Below are 20,084 nucleotides of genomic sequence, written 5' to 3'. Positions count from 1 at the left end.
ACCAATTATTGAAAAAAACTAAAATGTTCCTGTAAATAAAACTATTAATACATTATGTATTTATTACTGGAAATGTAACTACCTGTATATGGTGAATGTTTTTCCTATAGACACATTTCCATTTTATCTGAAATGAAATGACATTTGCAGTATGTCTCAGATTTAAAGGAGGTCTGAGAGTTTGAGAGAATGTTCATGAGTGAGGTTTGAAAGCAGCATTATGCAACTTACAAAGGCAGAAAGACATTCACTATCTGTGCTAATACAGAACCGTTCTTTAAAACACTGACATTGAGCGCAGGAAAGCTTCATTTATTGTAAGGTTTTTTTGTTATTTTCCCTCTCCTGTGCAGGTGGTTGTCAGGTCCATGCTTCTGATCCACTGATCCATGGCCTCAACCCTCTATAAAAAATGTTGGCTCATTGGGAAGAATGTGGCTCCCTCTAGCTGCTAGGTACGGTGTCACATCAGTATTTCAAGTACATTTAATTAAAGGTGCTTTCTGTACATTTTCTCTGCAATATGCTCTTTGTGTGTTTTCCATCTGTGAACACTTGGTAATGCATGTGATTTGACCTGCTCTTAACAATGTGCCATATACATATGCAGACAACAACATAAAATGGCATTCATTTGATATTATTGATAATAGCTGAACTATTATTAAAGTATGCTTGCTCAACATGAAACAAAGTAAAACTTGCTTACTGTAATTTAAAATGAATGGCTGTACCCTGATTTTCTATATACAAATATAATAGAAATACATTTAAATAGCTTGAAGTCTGTTTAATACATTGTAACTTTGTCAGATATAATATTAGTATGTGAAAACAATACTAGTTTACAAAACGACTGTCATGATGATAAACCCATGCTTGGGTTTTGCTTAAAAACAAAACTTAAACAAAGTACAACAAAATGTAATTCATAAAGGCTCTTCAAGAACAGTTGCCTTAAAGTCAGCGGACAGTTCCCTTTAACCAAGATCAGATACAATTTTTTCAGTAAAAGTAAGCGTTTTCGTCTCAGGCAGAAAACATAAAACTTATAAAACAATTGGGGTGTAATACATTTCAAAAATAACTTATCATTCCCTGCTGCCAGAGCTCGTATTATGCTGTGGGAGTTATCAATCATCTTAGCTAATTTTATTAAATTAGTTTTTCAGGAACACATATTGCTTTTCAGTCATTGACATGACTGTATTAGGTTGGTTGAAAGCAATAATATTAAGTTGAACCTAATGTTCTTTAAGTTAACGTAATATTATTGCTTCAAACTAACATGATGCAGTTATGCAAAATCTGTTGACACAACACATTAAATTAAAGTCAACGTTTATTTTCTTTCAATGTAGGCTCGTCTCTTTATAGGCTTCAGTGTACAGTGTATTTATAATGTTTAGATGTGTTAGAAAAGCCGCAGCAGGCTGTGTGTTAATGGAACATGTTACAGCCTTGGTGGTGGTCAGGAGACAGGAAAGAACTCATGTGTTCTTGGCACTGACTAGGACAACTTGGAGGTTTCTCCTCCTCATCTCTCTGGACATCTGACACCAGCTGCAGGGTGTACAGAAGGTGGCAAACAGACAGTCCCTACACATGGTGTCCTGCAGGAAATACAGTCAGGTGAAAAATAGGATTTACAGGCTGCATAATTGATTCTGATAATTATTCATACACTTGGTTTACCTTTCTTAAGTATTTTTTAGAAGTAATCTAAAGTAATTTTTTTAAAGTAGGGATACCAAAACCCTGAAATAGCGACACTTTCCTTCCAGGACTGAGTTTTTTTTTTCTTTTACCAAAGGTCCAAAAAACCTTCAAAAAGTTGCTTTCAAAACCCAAGCCATGATTTCCTCCCAATTCTAACAAAGAGTTTATTGTGTGGACCTTTATTGTGTCAGTAGGAATACAAAAAAAAACACACACACATTGTCCTAACCCTTAATGAAATTGTTGTTTGTTGAGCTGTTGAAAATCTTGAATATCACTTTCATATTTTTGTCGAATTAGACACTCGTTTTTGTTAACACGTTCTGGACATTTGCTTTACAAGTTCAAATCATGTAACCTGACATGTCTCCCTAATTCTCAATGAAATAAAAAAATGATAGTGGATCAACAGAAATCGCAAATAAAACTCAAATATTTCTGCCATCTGACACCAACAAAAGAAAATCGTGTCTTACTTTGATGCCGTAGCGCTGCCTCATGGAGACCCTCATGGACATGGTGACGGGAGGGACAAAACCAAACATGTCCAACAGGGGAAGACAGAGACACTGCCCATATTTCTTGGTTGTTTTACAGGCGAAGCAGGGACAGCACCAGAAAGCACAACAACCTTTACCAGAAATAAACAAATGCCAGATAAGCAACCGATAAACATTGTAAAAATGACCAACACCTGTAAGATCCCAGAGACAAAAAAAACACACAAATATGCACACAATCATTTAAAGATCCCATCATATGCTTTTCTGGTTATTACCCGTCCCCTTGTGTGTTATGTAGCTTTTTCTGCATGTAAACGGTCTGCAAAGTCACAAACCCTCAAAGTACACCCTGTAGCAAGTACAACTCTAACACAGAAAATACCAACCCAGTCTCATAAATAACTATGTGTAATAACTACGTTAGTCCACAACTTGGGACGTAGTATTTCTACAAAAACGCCTCTGAAATTGTAAGATCCCTACGTTTATTTTCACAATTCATTTCCAATGGCTGGCGTCTATGTCACGTGATCTTCAAATTTCTCCCTGCAGAGAAAAAAACATGGCCGACATTCGTTTTATTCTCAGTGGAAAATGCCTATTTTAAGGTTAATTTGGCCATTAAAATGCGTTTTGATGTCATTTGATGCGAGAAATATGAGTTGTTATTTCAGATTATGTGTGCAGTGGATGTACATGATCTTTAGTTTGCTAGTTATTACGAAGATTACTTCAGGAAATTGTGTCCATTCAACGTTTTCATTGTTACCAAGGTGGTTGCTCGGGACGCTGCTATCGATATTATTTCTGTTATGTTGTGTAACTGTTTAATGGTGTTATCTTTATTGCTACCCCCTTCCCCGTCAATTTATAGTGTTGGTCCACAGCGCAAACGTATTAGTTTTACAAAATCCGCATCTAAAATTGTGGCATAGATACGTTATTTTCCGCTGTGCAATTCTCCATTTACTCAACAATAACACATACTTATCCTTGTATTTATTTATTTGTTTGATTAATAAACACAAGTTGGAGTCCGTCAGGACCGAGGGTCGGAGCAGCTCATTTTGCTTTAGAGAATATTACACCGGGAAGTAAGTATTCTCTCCGCTTCGCTTGACAAACCCCGTGATAGTCCTCAAGCTCTGTGATTGGATGTTTGAGTGTGCTCCGAGGGTTACGCCGAGCGTCGAACAGCACTTGAAATGGGATGGAACCACGGCAGACTGTCCAAAACTGGATTTGAATGGGTCCCCCCCTCCCCCACCCCGTCCCCAGAACTACACATGCTGGCTATTGTGTTTCGCAACATGTTCTCTATCTATGGCACGTCTCTACTGGGAATTGTAGTTTTAAAAGACGTTTTCGTATTTCTCATAATAAGAAGTTGCCAGTATTAAACTGTGTACATCCCTGGAGGTTTAGGGGATAGGAAACACTCAAATTTAAAACATATAATTAATAAATGGGTGAAAATTGCTTGTGCCCATAATGGGCATGCAGCATTAATATATACCCACATGACAGCTAAGGTCAGAAGAGCTTTATTTAACAGCTGGTCTTATGTCTTTGACCCCTCCTGTTGTTCATTGATAAGCCTGAAACATGCACTTGTCAAGGTTCAGAGGCACATTTTGCAAATATGGCAGTAGCCATCGCTCATCTTAAGATCAGATATACTTTATTGATCCCAAGTTGGAAACATTTGCGTTACATCAGCATGTGTAACAGTTGTAAATATGCAGTGGTGTTTATTTGTAAATCATTTAGTATAATCACACAAATTCTGTGTTTTATATTTAATAATTATGTGTTCTTTATTTATTGATTGTTCAATACCTGACAAGGTCGAAGATGAAAAACTTGGGTCGCAGGTTCCTCAACAGTGCATTACAAGACATCTATCAATATGTGTGTACCATTAAACTGTCATATTCTGCACATGTCTTATACTATCTACATACATCTTATAAGAGTATAATACATATGTATAATATCAGTTAAAATAAGTGCTTCAACATAATTAACATTGCTGGAGGTATACACACATATTGATAGATGTCTTGTAATGCACTGCGACCCAAGTTGAACAGGTCTCTCTTGAAAATGAGACCTTGTGTCTCAATGAGATTTTACACCTGTATAAATAAATAAAGTTTTTCATTCAATGCATAACTACACCGTAGTTGTGTATTATATGTCAATAAACCTTAGAAAATCTTGAAAGGGATGTGGAAAATAGTCATTATATACAGTCTTTAATTAACTATTAGTAGAGAATAATGAGTAATGAATATACTTTATAGGGATCCTATTAATATCTAATAATAAAAATAATGAAATTCAATAACATGCTTTAACCACTAGGTGTCCCTTTATATCAGCTGTTCACCGTTGTGGTGTAAATACAGCCTATCTACCAATTGGATCAAATATAAAAGTCAGCCGAATTAGTGTTGATACTGCAAGGAGACGTATTGTGTGAAAAGAAATGTAAGATGTTGTTTAATTGCTGATATATTTCTGATCCACGTCACGTTTTCAGTGTTGTCGGCAGTTCCTCATGTTTGTCTAGAAGTCTTCTCATCAGGGCTCTATAAATAAAGAACTACGGCAGATATGTAATATTTAATGCAGCCGAACCGTGTATTACAATGCCGTTATGTGATGACTTTCAAAGAGAAAAGCAAGCACACTCGGAATAAAGTATTATTATTTTTATTTTTTTTAAGTTTTCGGTTTGTTTATGACGAGGTGATGTGTGTAAGGGAAACTTCTGTGTAGCAATGCAGTGGGAATCACCGACTCAGGAAGGAGACACGGTAGAGCAGGAGCTTCGATGTCAAACACTGATGATTTATTTGGAGTTTCGGCCGGAGGATTCACATCACAAGTCACAGCAGTCAAGGTCTGACTGCACGGGTGGGTTGCCACGTCAATTCTAAAGAACTCTACCTCAGACCCATGTATTTAGCTAGTTCTGAGAGCATCATCAACATGCTGCATAACAAGATAAAATCATAACACCTCTATCAGCTGACGTCAACAGGCAGGAACATAGAATCATAACACCTCTATCAGCTGACGCCAACAGGCAGGAACAGGGAGATAGAACACTGAGAGCACAGCAGCCAAGGTTATGACGTGTGTGCTCAGTCAGGACAGTTTGAACCGATAAACTGGGTCAAAGTTATGGGCCTTGGAAAATATTTCTGTGAGACTGGGTTGGAGAATTGCACAGGGGAAAATAACGTATCACTGCCACAATTTTAGATGCGGATTTTGTTAAACTAATACGTTTGCGCTGTGGACCAACACTATACATTGACGGGGAAGGGGGTAGCAATAAAGATAACACCATTAAACAGTTACACAACATAACAGAAATAATATCGATAGCAACCCTAGCAACCACCTTGGTAACAATGAAAACGTTGAATGGACACAATTTCCTGAAGTAATTTTTGTAATAACTAGCAAATTAAAGATCATGTGCAAAGACCACTGCACACATAATCTGAAATAACAACTCATATTTCTCGCATCAAATGACATCAAAACGCATTTGAATGGCCAAACTAACCTTAAAATAGGCATTTTCCACCGAGAATAAAACGAATGTCGGCCATGTTTTTTTTTTTCTGCAGGGAGAAATGTGAAGATCACGTGACATAGACGCCAGCCATTGGAAATGAATGGTGAAAACAAATGTAGGGATCTCACAATTTCAGAGGCGTTTTTGTAGAAATACTACATCCCAAGTGTAGTTATTACCATAGCCGCGGGAAGTCATTTTGCTCAGGGGGTGCTGCCAAAATTGGGGATGGAGCCGTTTAAAAATTTTTTTAAAAGGCGGTGCCGGGCCGGGCCCGGCTGTCAGCGATACGAGCCGCATACATTGTTTGTTAAAGGCGAGACACGGCAGGCAAAAACATCGTTTTTCATGCACTGGTCAATTTTGAGATGTTGTGCTATTTTGATTCCATAACATGTTTTATTTCAGGCTTTTGGAAGGAAAACGTACAAAATACACATTTAAGTGTTCATTTTACTATAGTTTGTCTATTTGCATCTGTATATTTCTCCTAAATTCACCAAAAGTTAGCATTTCTAACGTAACATAAAGTACCGCGATCGCTGTTTGCACAATGTCATCGTTGGAAAAGCTCCGTCTCTCCTGCACAATGATCTCATCGGATCCAAATATGATCATTTCCTTTGTATCAGCAACCAATCGTGAAAGCACAAAAGGGTCTTAAACCAAGAAACAAAATCTCATTGGCTGGTGTCAATTTCTGACAACGTGATTTGTTCAGATGCACCACGTGGTGTGCTAAAACACTTCCTGATTAGCTTTCCGCTAGAAATGTAAATCTCAAAATGGCAAAAGAACGGCGAAAAAAACGTTCACAGAGAAGACAACAACAATTGTCACTTGCACGAAGCAAGGTTATACAAAACACAAATGACCCCGAACATGAAATACCTTCACGGAGTGCGTCGATGCGCAAGCTGTCATCCAAAGAACAGAGGGTTTAGCTAGCGCCTCACTGCAATCTTTAAAGGTCGTTTTCTCAAAATGAGTTTTTTCTCCTACTCTGAGTCCGAAATTTCCACTTTAGTTGCACTTACATACACCAAACCTTCCAGTTATATTCCTATCAATATTATGAAGGCTTTTACAGAAGGGTTTGTTCATATATCATTCATAGCCTGAATTATATAAGATTGTATACCTAGAAACATGGCGAAAATTGATATTTTAGGGCTGTTGACAATATTTTCTGATTTATGGAGTGATAAAGAGAGATATCCAAAATCCCTTCGGTGAAAGCCTTAGATGCTAATATGACTACAAAATGAAACGAGAATTTTGAACCTGGCTTTATCCAAAGTTCAGATTTCGGTTCCTGAAATGTGTTAAAATATGCGCAAATGTAATGAGATAATGGATAATTTATATATATTACTCTAGTTGTAGAGGTGGTGGGCTGAGGAGTAGCTGGTGGTCCACTCTTTTTATTGGGTTGTTTGTTGGAGAAAAAAATCCAAAATCCTTTTTTGCGCCATTCTAGAAAGTTGTCACTCTGCAGTGTGTGTGTCGCGTCAATTACGTCACTCTCCCAAGATCTACGACCTAGATGACTCGGATTTTACTTATTTGGAAAATAAATTCAAGCCACCTGATATATTCAAATATATACTATGACTATTATATGCTACTGTATACAGCTAATTTTATTTTAAGTAAAATCATAACTATTTTATGTAGTTTAATCATTTTTATTTAGGTGGTCACTCCGTTTTTCAAATGTACACCACTCGCCAACAGGGGGTGCTGCAGCACCCCTACTTCCCACGGCTATGGTTATTACACGTTTTTTTGTGAGACTGGGTTGAAAATACGTGTCCATGCTGCCCCAGAAAGCCTCGTTGGAGATTTGTTTTCTTCCATTTTTTTCCTTCTGGGTCCTATTAACGTAACAAAGTCCAAATGGACCAATTGGTCCAATCCGCGGAGCTCCGCACACACACAAACTCACTCAGCCTTATCTTTTCTCAGCCGCGGTGCTGCGCGGAGCTCCACACACACACACACACACACACACACACACACACACACACACACACACACACACACACACACACACACACACACACACACACACACACACACACACACACACACACACACACACACACACACACACACACACACACACACACACACACACACACACACACACACACACACACACACACACACACACACACACACACACACACACACACACACACACACACACACACACACACTAGGAGCTCAGGCTGTGAGTGGGGTGGGGGGGGAGCTCCAACAGGGCGTGTATAGGACAGAGAGGGAATACACATACTATACAGAGATGCTGTATGAGAAACCAATGTGATTTTGGAACATTGAACAATGTAAATCTATTCTAGTAGACCTCAACAATGGAATTATGATCAGTAGAAATGGCCTTTGAGATACTAATAAATAATTAGAATAAGTCAATTACCTTTCCTTTCTTAGGAAAATATTTCAGGTTCACTTTTTTTACATCAGATTTGGCTGTGTATTTTTGCTGTTATTTCATAAAACATGGATGAGTATCTAACATTATTATTTTGAAGTATTGAGTTCAAATCGACACATAAGATTGGTAGGTTTGTTGCAAAAAACGACACATCAAATCAGTAGGGAAATGACAAAATGTACTGTAATCCTGTGTTTTTATGATGCAGCTAATATGAAAGATTAATGTATTTGAAAACTACAGAATAAAAATGAACAACGTCTTGCCCTTTGAGTAAGTAAACAATGCCCTTTTGTCACATAATCATAGCATGACTGTGCACAAGAGATACAAATCAAATGTAAACTATACTTGTAACTTCTCTCATAAAGAGAAGAAGTGCAGATACTTACACTCAGGCACATTTTGAACGCAGTCACAGATCCCTGATCCCCACTCATCAGAGTCCCGGGCGTCCATCACAGGCTGAGGCTGGCTGATGACCATTTTGGAAGTCATGATGGCTTTCTAAAGGAGGAACCAGGACTTAGAGTTCATGTCAAAAATGTTTGTTATTGGTGCTTGTACAACATACAGTCATATGCAAAGTGGCAACAAAGAAATAGGTGCTGGCAATACTCTTGCTACAAGATTGAAACAAGAAAAACACACCACATACTTTACGTATTTCATAGTTTCAGTTAGAACGTTACATCATTTTACAGTATAATAGAATTTGTTCAATAAGATATTGTAGAAGGACACCCAGTGCTGCTCTGGTGGAGGCTTGTAAGCATGTGAGCATTAGAAATATAATACTAACCTGAGGACAAAGTATTGACATTTTTTTGTGTTTTTGGCATGGAGAAAAACAGGTTCACAGATACACCTTTACCGCATTTGGTCTAACAAGCATAGGTCAAGCTAATGGGGCTGCCGTGACTCAGGAGATGGAACACGTTTTTCACCAATTACAAGGTTGATGGTCAACATTGTTAACACTTTGGACTAAAGCTTCAGCTAAATAACATGTACAATACCTATTGACGCAGCAACCACTGTAAGTTATATTCTTGTTTAATTAGACTTCTCTGTTTCATTTATTCTACTCTGTATAATTGTTCTGTAGTTATTGTAGCTAAAACGGCGCTTTTGAGAGATTTTAAATCTCAGATCTGCTCAAGGGAACCTGTTACACAGGTCGCAGTGGGCACTCAAGCCTCCATTACAATATAGGCAGGGCCAGTCTGCTGATTGCGTGAAGCACAATATCGTAAATTAGTCATCTTCCAGCTAAAAAGCATTCAAATACCGCATTTAAAATCTGATGAACTCAGTGTGCATCTCGACCGGGTGACGACAATACCTATTGTCGCAGCAACCACTGTAAGTTGTATTCTTGTTTCATTTATTCTACTCTGTATAATTGTTCTGTAGTTATTGTAGCTAAAACGGCGCTTTTGAGAGATTTTAAATCTCAGATCTGCTCAAGGGAACCTGTTACACAGGTCGCAGTGGACACTCAAGCCTCCATTACAATATAGGCAGGGCCAGTCTGCTGTCGCCCATCAGCTGTAGAGAGTTAACTAATTAGAGGGGCGTGGCCCCACAGCTGTGAGAACTCAGCAATCAGGCGTCCATTATAGGTAGCTCAGGCTGTGTATTTTCTCCATTCCTGTTCATGTGTCTTCTCGCAATTATCACTGGTCCCGTGTATCTCCTAATCGCTATAACCGGCCTGCTCTCATCTATCCCACATGCTCCACTGAGATCCAACATCTAGTTTCAGGTGGCCTGTGGAACTGCCAGTCAGCTGTTCCTAAGGCTGACTTCATCTCTGGCTACGCCTCCCTAAAGTCCCTGGATTTCCTTGCTCTCACTGAGACGTGGATTACTCCATTCAACACATCCACCCCAGCAGCTCTCTCCACAGCATATTCCTTCTCACATACACCCAGACCCACTGGCAGAGGAGGTGGCACTGGTCTCCTGCTCTCTCCCAAATGGAGCTTTTCCCTCTTCAAGCTACCTAACTTTACTCCTTCCACCTTTGAATTCCATGCCGTCACAGTAACCCATCCTATACAATTAACCATTGTTGTTCTCTACCGTCCACCAGGCGCCTTGGGGGACTTCTTGGAGGAATTAGATCATCTCCTCTCACACATCCCTGAAACTGGCCCTCCCGCTGTACTTCTCGGAGACTTCAACCTCCAAACAGGGAAGATAGACGAACTAACATCTCTGTTAACCGCCTTTGCTTTCTCACTGTCTCCTTTCCCACCAACTCATAAAGCTGGCAATGTCCTTGATCTCATATTCTCAAGGAACTGCGCTACTTCTAACCTCTCTGTAAACCCGCTCCACACATCCGATCACTTCTTCATTTCATTCTCTCTACCCCTTTCCAAACATAACAAACTAATCTCTTCTCATCCTGCACCTGTCCGCCGTAACCTTCGTTCCCTCTCCCCCTCTACCTTTGCCTCATCGGTGCTCTCAGCCCTCCCTTCATCTGACTCGTTCCAACTCCTGCCTCCAAACTCTGCTGCAGAAACTCTCCTCTCTACTCTCTCATCCTCTCTGGACTCTCTCTGTCCTCTCACATCTCGGCAGGCTCGTCAGTCCCCTCCTGCTCCCTGGCTAAATGATGCACTGCGTGCTAATAGAACCGTCCTTAGGGCAGCAGAGCGGAAATGGTGGAAATCCAAACACCGTGACGACCTCCTAACCTATCAGGCTCTCCTCTCCTCTTTTTCTGCTTCGATCTCTCAGGCAAAAAGCACTTTCTTTCAAGATAAGATCCAATCTTCCTATTCCAATCCCAAAAAACTATTTTCCATCTTCTCCACCCTCTTGGACCCTCCCAAAGCCCCTCCCCCCTCCTCACTTCTGTCAAGCGACTTTGTTATCCACTTTGAAAAAAAGGTTGATGATATTCGCTCTTCTTTTTCTGACTCACCTTTACTCACCGCTGGGTCACCAGACCCTCCTTCCACCCACACACTAACCTCCTTTTCCCCTCTCTCTCCAAGTGAGGTTCTTACCCTCATTACCTCTGCCCGCCCTACCACCTGTCCTCTGGACCCTATCCCTTCAAACCTCCTTCAGACTATCGCTCCTGATATTCTACCGTTTCTCTCCCATTTCATCAACACTTCTCTAACTTCTGGTCACTTTCCAAACAGTCTCAAGGAGGCAAGAGTAAACCCTCTCCTAAAGAAACCCACTCTCAACCCGTCTGATGTTATAAACTACAGGCCTGTCTCTCTACTCCCGTTCCTGTCTAAAACACTTGAACGCGCTGTCTTTAAACAACTCTCCTGTTATCTCCATCAGAACAACCTTCTGGATCCGCACCAGTCTGGTTTCAAGGCAGGTCACTCCACAGAAACTGCTCTCATTGCTGTCACTGAGGAACTGCACACTGCTAAAGCAGCATCCCTCTCCTCTGTCATCATCCTGTTGGACCTGTCTGCTGCATTCAACACGGTGAACCATCAGATCCTCCTTCGCACTCTCCAAAAACTTGGAGTTTCAGGCTCTGCACTTTCCCTCCTCACCTCATACCTCAAAGACCGTACCACAGGGTAACTTGGAGAGGGTCTGAGTCCGACCCTTGTCAATTAACTACAGGGGTCCCTCAGGGCTCTGTTATTGGTCCCCTCCTCTTCTCCCTGTACACAAACTCGCTCGGATCAGTCATTAGCCCGCATGGTTTTTCTTACCACTGCTACGCTGACGACACCCAATTAATTCTGTCCTTTCCCCGCTCAGAGACCCAGGTCGTCGCACACATCTCTGCTTGTCTTGCTGACATCTCTCAGTGGATGTCTGCTCATCACCTCAAGCTCAACCTTGACAAGACAGAGCTGCTTTTCCTTCCGGGAAAAGATTGTCCCACTCTTGACCTGACTATCAACATCGGCACCTGTGTTGTTTCCCCGACTCAGACTGCAAGGAATCTGGGTGTGATCCTAGATAACAACCTGTCCTTCACTGCAAACATCGCTGCTACAACCCGTTGCTGCAGATACACGCTTTACAACATCAGGAAGATACGTCCCCAGCTGACCCAGAAAGCGACGCAGGTTCTGGTCCAGGCTCTCGTCATCTCACGCCTAGACTACTGCAACTCCCTCCTGGCTGGTCTACCTGCATGTGCCATCCGACCTCTGCAGCTCACCCAGAATGCAGCGGCTCGTCTGGTCTTCAACCTTCCTAGATTTTCCCACACCACTCCGCTCCTCCGCTCCCTTCACTGGCTTCCGGTAACTGCTAGAATCCACTTCAAGACACTGGTACTTGCTTACCATGCTGCGAATGGATCTGGCCCTTCGTACATCCAGGACATGGTTAAACTGTACACCCCAGCGCGTGCACTACGCTCTGCATCAGCCAAACGACTCGCTGCACCCTCGATGCGAGGGGGACCCAAGTTCCCATCAGCAAAAACACGTGGGTTTGCTATCCTGGCTCCAAGATGGTGGAATGAGCTCCCCATTGACATCAGGACAGCAGATAGCTTGCACATCTTCCGGCGCAGACTGAAAACTCATCTCTTTCGACTCCACTTCGAGTGATAGAATTATTAACAAAGCACTTATATACTAATAAAGGACTGGCTTACCTAAAGCCAGTTGAGTAGCACTTAAAATGTTTGGCTCTATGAAACCTGATGTACTTATATGATTCTATTTTCTTCAAGGTTGTGTCTTCCTGGTCGAATGTACTTATTGTAAGTCGCTTTGGATAAAAGCGTCAGCTAAATGCAATGTAATGTAATGTAAAAAGTGCTTTTGATAAATGTGATTTACTTTTATCATGGTCGTGGGATTTCCCTATTAATAACCAAGTGGTTAAGTAACCATGACAAATAAGTCATTTTAAATTGGGTTTTTGTAGACACTGACACTGAATAACTGCCTGCCGATAGATCTGTCATCCCGGATGGGATTACAGACAATATGCTGTGTCATCATTTGAGTGACTTGTTAGAAAATAAAAGTCAGGTAATTTAAATTGTCCAAACAAAATGCTTTTTTTGTCAAGAAAACCTTTCTCTTTGATTTGTTGAGGGAAAAAAGGAACCTGATGGATTCAAATGTAACAGTGAGTCTACGTATCACTGTGAATTTATTTAGTGCTATAGGGATTCCTTGCTGACCTTTTGAACCCTATTAGAACATATCCCATTAGCCTTCAATGTTGCAAATTCTCTGACAGGGATATTTTTGTAATTCAATTTCATTTCAATATATTTAGGGTCCAAAAGTCCCCTGCCATTTGAATTCTCACATTCTTGTATTTTCTTTTTTGACAATAACAGTTACATCTTTCAGCCAACCAGATAAATGAAGAATACACACATCTATAAATGGTCAACAAAGGTATTTTCTTTCTGACCTATGGATATAAAGGTGGAATAATATTTCATGGCAAATTGCCTTAAAGCAAAGTTGGTGCTAGTTAGTGCTATCCATAAAAAAAGCACACACTCTACATTAGAGAAAAATAAGAGGACACGAATACAGACAGGTTACAAATAATAAATGCGCTATATATAAATCATCATGATAGTGCCGAGTTAATATCTTACCTGTGTATTTGTGTGTTGAGAGAGCTCTGAGTCGTACGTCCTGTTACAGCCGGTGTCTGCACTGAAGTGCATATCTCTTTAAGACTATAAATACCTGCACACAACAGAACACCTGAAAGTCAAAACTGGACAAACCAGTCAGCCCTGCTCTCCGTGAACATCGCTTTGCTATTATTTATTGTAACCCGCTCAGGGGCGCACCTTGCGAACAGGCAAGGCAGGCAACTGCGTCGGGCGCCGTCAAATACTGCTTCTTATCTTAAATGTAATTGCCTTGCTCCGCTCCAGTGGGGGGGGGGGGGGAGCTGTCGGCTGTGCGTGGTGATGAAAAGCTGGTTCGAGGGGCTCCCAGTGAGTGTTTGCCTAGGGCACCCACATACTCTTGAATCACCACACCCACTAAGAACTAAGGTGACGCACACACACACACACACACACACACACACACACACACACACACACACACACACACACACACACACACACACACACACACACACACACACACACACACACACACACACACACACACATCCTACGATACTGTTATGTTTGGCTGTGAACATTTTTTTTTATTATGAAGGGCAGACCATCTATTTGTATTTATTTTGTGTTTTTTAGAAAGGGACAGGTCACATAGGATTGTATTCTTCTCCCTCCTCCTTTTCGCTCAATGGTGTTTTGGTAGTCATGTTTTGTTGGCAATTATTGTACATTTGGTTTTGCGTGCCATGAGCGGGACAAATAAAAAAAATGAAATTGGTTTAAATTCATGATTTGGGTAAATGTCAAAACATGATCAATCATTGTTGCACAGAAGCTTTTTACAAATAGCTTGAAAAGAAGCTTGCATATTATCGATATACCGTCATTGCAGCAAAGTATTCAAGACATATAAAAAAATAGAGAAAACTATAAATAAAATATGCTTACTCAATGCTTGTGTGGACAAACTTCAGTCTCTTCCTGGGAACATTTTTCTTTTTAATTGTTATAGTAATTCACATGTATGAGGTGACTAGATTGTCATATGCTGAATAGTTTGGCAGGGTGAATAAATACTTTGCAGCTACTCTTCTATAGTTTAGGCTGTTAGTGAGCTGGAAGAAGCTGGATTAGATGACCTTTTATTCTGGTATGAGTTTTATTTTTCTTAGAATGTTATTATGAAATTGGAGGAGAGGGTGATTCTCTTTTATATTCCTGACATTCACTCTCAATCTCTTGGCAATTTAGACCGCTTATATCTCTACAGTTATTAAGAACTTGGTTTCTATTAATGGAAGAGAAGAAAGAACAAGACAAGCATCGACTAATCAAGAGTCAAAATCCCACGCTCAAGTACACACAACCACCCACCTTAACCACCCTTAATTCCTACCCCTTTTGCCTTCGGGAGGACCATCATTATTTGCATGAGCACAAGAGATTTCTTATAGGAAAAGTAACCAACAACCACTTTGTTATTTTATTCTGGCACAACAGTCTCTTAAACTGAAAGCTTCTTGGTTACATTTATAAGACATTGTGTTGGAGAGCAGCTGCAAGTCCTTTTGCAGTAGGTTATAATGGCAGGGATTTAATTAATAATTCCTGTTGACTTGGAAAGTGCTAAATAATGGACCAGGTGGAGGTCATGCAAGGTGGTTTTGGGACCAAACAATAGAGGAATATGATCGGGAACAAATAAACATTTCTCTTCCTTTTTAAATATGACGAAGAAATCTTTTAATGAGGCACAATAGCATATGCGAGCCACAAACCACAGTAAAGGCTGTGAATGAAAGATATAATACTAGCTGTAACTGAACAAAGCAACATGAAGAGGACAACAATAACAAGGCGAAATAGCAGACACATGCTGTTAACAAAAGGGTGCAATGTCAAATAAGGTAAAGGTTTAAATTGTGTTTTATTCAGTGCTTAATGCAAGTCTAATCTCTGTTGGCACTGACCTGTCTTACCTAGCATTCCTGTCCAGCAGACAAAGAAAGCTGTAATCTCCTCTTCATCTTCATTTCAAATGAGGTGACACACATTGAAGCCTCACATGGAAATGTCTCAATACATTGTTATTTGAATGAGCAGTGTACTTGTTCTAGCCTCAGTGATTTATCGGCACATCAGCTGATTAGATCCAAGTTTACAAGAAACATCTTTTAATAACACTTCCTCTATGTGTTGTAGTAACAGTAACTGTTCTAAGATTCAGTGGTTACAGTATATGTCAGCTCATTTATAATGATGTACGCTGAAGTTTTGGATATTTCACCATTTAAATAAATATTTTATCTAATTTTTAAAATAAATTGTTGTTTTTTGACCTACTTATATACAGTAGAGTCAGAGAGTCAGAGGCATAATAAGGATATAATTTGTGTTTTTATCGCTATTTCACTTTCTGTTAACGGATTAATTTTAGAGCTGTCCTAACCCCTACCTGTTTACAATCAGCAGTGTTCATCATCAGCTTCTTGCAGCAGGACATTTTTTGTTTGTGGGGACATACTGTTGTGATTCTGTTTAGTTTTGTTTTTTGTTGTGTGCTTTTGTGTGCTTTTTCCTGTCTCACCCCTCCCTTCTCTGTTTTCCTCTGCAGGGCTGGTGTGTGACAGGGAGTTGGCTGGCTCCTCCCAGGAGCAGACGAGGCACACCTTTTTCTACTCACCTCTTCACCTGTAGATATAAAAGCCCGGTCCTCATGCCACTTCCCTGCCAGATAATTCCTCTGTGTTTTGACCCTCCGGTGTGTCTCGCTGCTCTCCTCGTCTTTTGGATTCTTTGTTGGGATTTTTGCCTCCTGTCCCTGACGACTCAGTACCAGCCAACTTCCTGACTCCACTGCTGTCTTTTTTCTGTTTTCTGCTTGAATAAAGCTTTTTGTTTTTTTACCATCTCTCTCCAGTCTTTTGCTTTGGGGTCCAAGATTCTATAGGCCGTAACAGAATTATCTGGCCAAAGCATGGACCTCCGAAATGCCTACCACCTAGTTAGGATAAAGGAGGGAGACGAGTGGAAGACGCCCCTGGGACATTTTGAATATTTAGTTATGCCTTTTGGGTTAACTAACGCCCCTGCTGTGTTTCAGGCACTCATTAACGATGTCCTTCGTGATATGCTTAACAGATTTGTCTTTGTGTATCTTGATGATATCCTCATTTTCTCTCGTGACCCCCAAGAACATGTCCAACACATGAGGTTGGTGCTGCAGAGACTTCTGGAGAACAGACTTTATGTTAAGGTGTGCCTTTCATGTTTCCTCTGTTTCATTCCTGGGTTTTGTGGTAGAGAAGGGGCAGGTCAGAGCCGACCCTGCCAAAGTCATGGCAGTGGCCGAATGGCCTACTCCTACAACGAGAAAGCAACTCCAAAGGTTCCTTGGTTTTGCCAACTTTTACCGCAGGTTTATTCGTGACTATAGTCGAGCAGCCGCCCCACTCACCAAGCTCACCTCAGTTAAAGTTCCCTTTGTGTGGTCATCTGAAGCTGAGGCTGCTTTTGCTATGTTGAAGTGTTTGTTTTCCTCTGCTCCTGTGTTATCTCACCCTCATTCTTCAGCCCCTTTCGTGGTCGAAGTGGATGCCTCCGACACTGGTGTAGGGGCAGTCCTCTCCTAGCGCTCAGCCGGCTCTCCCCGGCAGAAATAAACTATGATGTGGGAAATCGAGAGCTTCTGGCAGTAGTCTTAGCCCTGCAGGAATGGAGGCACTGGCTTGAAGGCACGACTCATCCGTTTGTGGTATGGACGGACCACAGAAACTTATCTTATCTCCGTTCTGCTCGCAGGCTCAACTCTCGCGAGGCTCGGTGGGCGCTTTTTCTGGGCCGGTTCAGCTTCACCCTCACCTATCGGCCAGGCTCACGGAACATCAAGGCAGACGCCCTGTCACGTCAGTTCGCTCCTCCGGTTGAGGAGCCATCCGCCGGAACCATTCTTCCATCCTCCTGTGTGGTGGGAGCAGCCAGGTGGGAGGTTGAGAGGGTGGTCCAGGAGGCACAAGAGGACCATCCAGCTCCGGAGGATTGTCCACCGGGTCGGCTGTTCGTTCCACCGCACGCCAGATCTTCAGTTCTCCAGTGGGGACATGATTCTAAGGTAGCTTGCCATCCAGGAGCACTTCGGACTCTAGGCCTCCTCCAACAACGCTGCTGGTGGCCCTCCATGTCCTCTAACGCCAAGAAGTATGTAGCCGCCTGCTCCATCTGCGCCCGCAGTAAGACATCCCACCGCGCCCCTGCTGGTCTTCTCCGCCCTCTTCCCATTCCTCATCGGCCTTGGTCTCACATCGCCATGGACTTCGTGACGGGTCTTCCCCCATCGGAAGGAAATACAGTTATCCTGACTATTGTTGACCGCTTTTCCAAGGCCGTACACTTCGTTCCCCTACCTAAATTACCTTCTGCTCTTGAGACTGCTACACTAATCACCCAGCATGTTTTTAGATTGCATGGCATTCCTCTGGACATTGTTTCTGACAGGGGTCCGCAATTTGCCTCTCGAGTCTGGAAAGCCTTTTGCCAGGCGTTGGGGGCGTCGGCCAGTCTGTCATCAGGTTACCACCCGCAGACCAACGGCCAGACTGAGCGTGCGAATCAGGACCTGGAGGCAGCCCTTCGCTGTGTCTCTTCTCACCATCCAGTCTCCTGGGCCTCCCACCTGCCTTGGGTTGAATATGCCCACAACTCCCTGGTTTGCTCCGCCACAGGAATGTCTCCATTCATGGCTTCTGTTGGGTTCCAACCCCCTCTCTTCCCCACCCAGGAGAGGGATGTGGCAGTCCCCTCAGTACTGGGGCATCTACGGCGGGCCCGCAGAGTCTGGCATGAAACTCGGGCAGCTCTCGCTCGCACTGCTGCTCGCAACCAGAGGCTTGCAGACCGCCATCGCACTCCAGCCACGGTCCCCGGACTACCAGCCCGGCCAGAAGGTCTGGCTGTTCTCCCGTGATCTGCGACTCCAGACTGACTCCCGCAAACTGGCACCCAGGTACATTGGCCCGTTTGTCATTGAACGGATTATTAACCCCGCTGTGGTTAGGCTCAAGCTGCCTGCTGCCTTGAATGTCCACCCAGCATTTCATGTCTCACTTCTCAAACCAGTTTCCTCCAGTCCTCTGAGCCCTCCGGCCGAGCCCCCTCCTCCCCTCCGGAGTATTGACAATCATCCTGCTTTCCCCGTCCAGCGGTTGTTGGATGTATGAAGGCGAGGCCGGGGGTTCCAGTACTTGGTGGATTGGGAGGGGTACGGGCTAGAGGAGCGTTCATGGATCTCCCGCTCCCTGATTTTGGACCCTGCTCTCCTTAGGGACTTTTATGAGAGGTACCCTTTGTTTTTTGTTGTGTGCTTTTGTGTGCTTTTTCCTGTCTCACCCCTCCCTTCTCTGTTTTCCTCTGCAGGGCTGGTGTGTGACAGGGAGTTGGCTGGCTCCTCCCAGGAGCAGACGAGGCACACCTGTTTCCACTCACCTCTTCACCTGTAGATATAAAAGCCCGGTCCTCATGCCACTTCCCTGCCAGATAATTCCTCTGTGTTTCGACCCTCCGGTGTGTCTCACTGCTCTCCTCGTCTTTTGGATTCTTTGTTGGGATTTTTGCCTCCTGTCCCTGACGACTCAGTACCAGCCAACTTCCTGACTCCACTGCCGTCTTTTTTCTGTTTTCTGCTTGAATAAAGCTTTTTGTTTTTTACCATCTCTCTCCAGTCTTTTGCTTTGGGGTCCAAGATTCTATAGGCCGTAACACATACAGTCCTGTTTTAGAGTTATTAGGAATGTTTACAGAGCATTTCACAACCTTTTGGCAGACTCAAAGTGCAAGAATGAAAAAGGAGTTATTTTTTCAACCTCAGTTGTATGTAGGCCCTGTTGGGGAAATATTTTCCAAGGCCCATAACTTTGACCCAGTTTATCAGTTCATATACTGTCCTAACTGCACACGCACCTGTAACCTTGGCTGCTGTGCTCTCAGTGTTTTGTCTCCCTGTTCCTGCCTGTTGGCGTCAGCTGATAGAGGTATGATTCTATCTTGTTATGCACAATGTTGATTATTCTCTCTGAACTAGCTAACTACATGGGTCTGGGGTAGAGTTCTTCAGAATTGACATGGCAACTCTACCGTGAAGTCAGAACCTCTGGCTCTTGGACTTGTTTTGTGAATTCTCCGGCCGAAGCTCCAAATAAACCCATCAGTGTTTGCCATCAAATCTCCAGCTCTCCCGTGTCTCCTTTG

The 20,084-nt window shown here is 42.4% G+C and overlaps 1 protein-coding gene across 2 annotated transcripts; it reads right to left on the bottom strand.

Moving 5' to 3' along the window:
- Positions 1-296: 296 nt before the first annotated feature.
- On the bottom strand, positions 297-14,139 carry LOC117535462 (cornifelin homolog B-like). Of its 2 annotated transcripts, none has more exons than XM_034199917.1 (4): positions 13,857-14,139; positions 8,671-8,785; positions 2,196-2,350; positions 297-1,613 (listed from the first exon to the last, which is right to left on the bottom strand). In XM_034199917.1, the coding sequence occupies exons 1-4, from the start codon at positions 13,926-13,928 to the stop codon at positions 1,491-1,493; spliced, it is 465 nt and encodes a 154-aa protein (XP_034055808.1). In that variant the 5' UTR covers positions 13,929-14,139; the 3' UTR covers positions 297-1,490. The 2 variants fall into 2 exon arrangements, with proteins under 2 accessions (XP_034055808.1, XP_034055810.1); XM_034199919.1 differs by having other exon boundaries at positions 1,330-1,613; positions 8,671-8,803; positions 13,857-13,941.
- Positions 14,140-20,084: the final 5,945 nt, after the last annotated feature.

Source organism: Gymnodraco acuticeps, unplaced genomic scaffold, assembly GCF_902827175.1.
Source record: "Gymnodraco acuticeps unplaced genomic scaffold, fGymAcu1.1, whole genome shotgun sequence".
Lineage (NCBI taxonomy): Eukaryota > Metazoa > Chordata > Actinopteri > Perciformes > Bathydraconidae > Gymnodraco > Gymnodraco acuticeps.
The sequence above is the reverse complement of the archived record's forward strand: the minus strand, read 5'-3'. Positions and strand labels throughout refer to the sequence as shown.

Excerpts from the sequence above, each read along its gene's own strand:
- LOC117535462 (XM_034199917.1), bottom strand. The coding sequence starts at position 13,928 with ATGCACTTCAGTGCAGACACCGGCTGTAACAGGACGTACGACTCAGAG. Across the intron at positions 8,786-13,856 it reads CTCAACACACAAATACACAG|AAAGCCATCATGACTTCCAA; the intron begins GTAAGATATTAA and ends TTCCTCCTTTAG. Across the intron at positions 1,614-2,195 it reads GGCAGCGCTACGGCATCAAA|GACACCATGTGTAGGGACTG; the intron begins GTAAGACACGAT and ends TATTTCCTGCAG.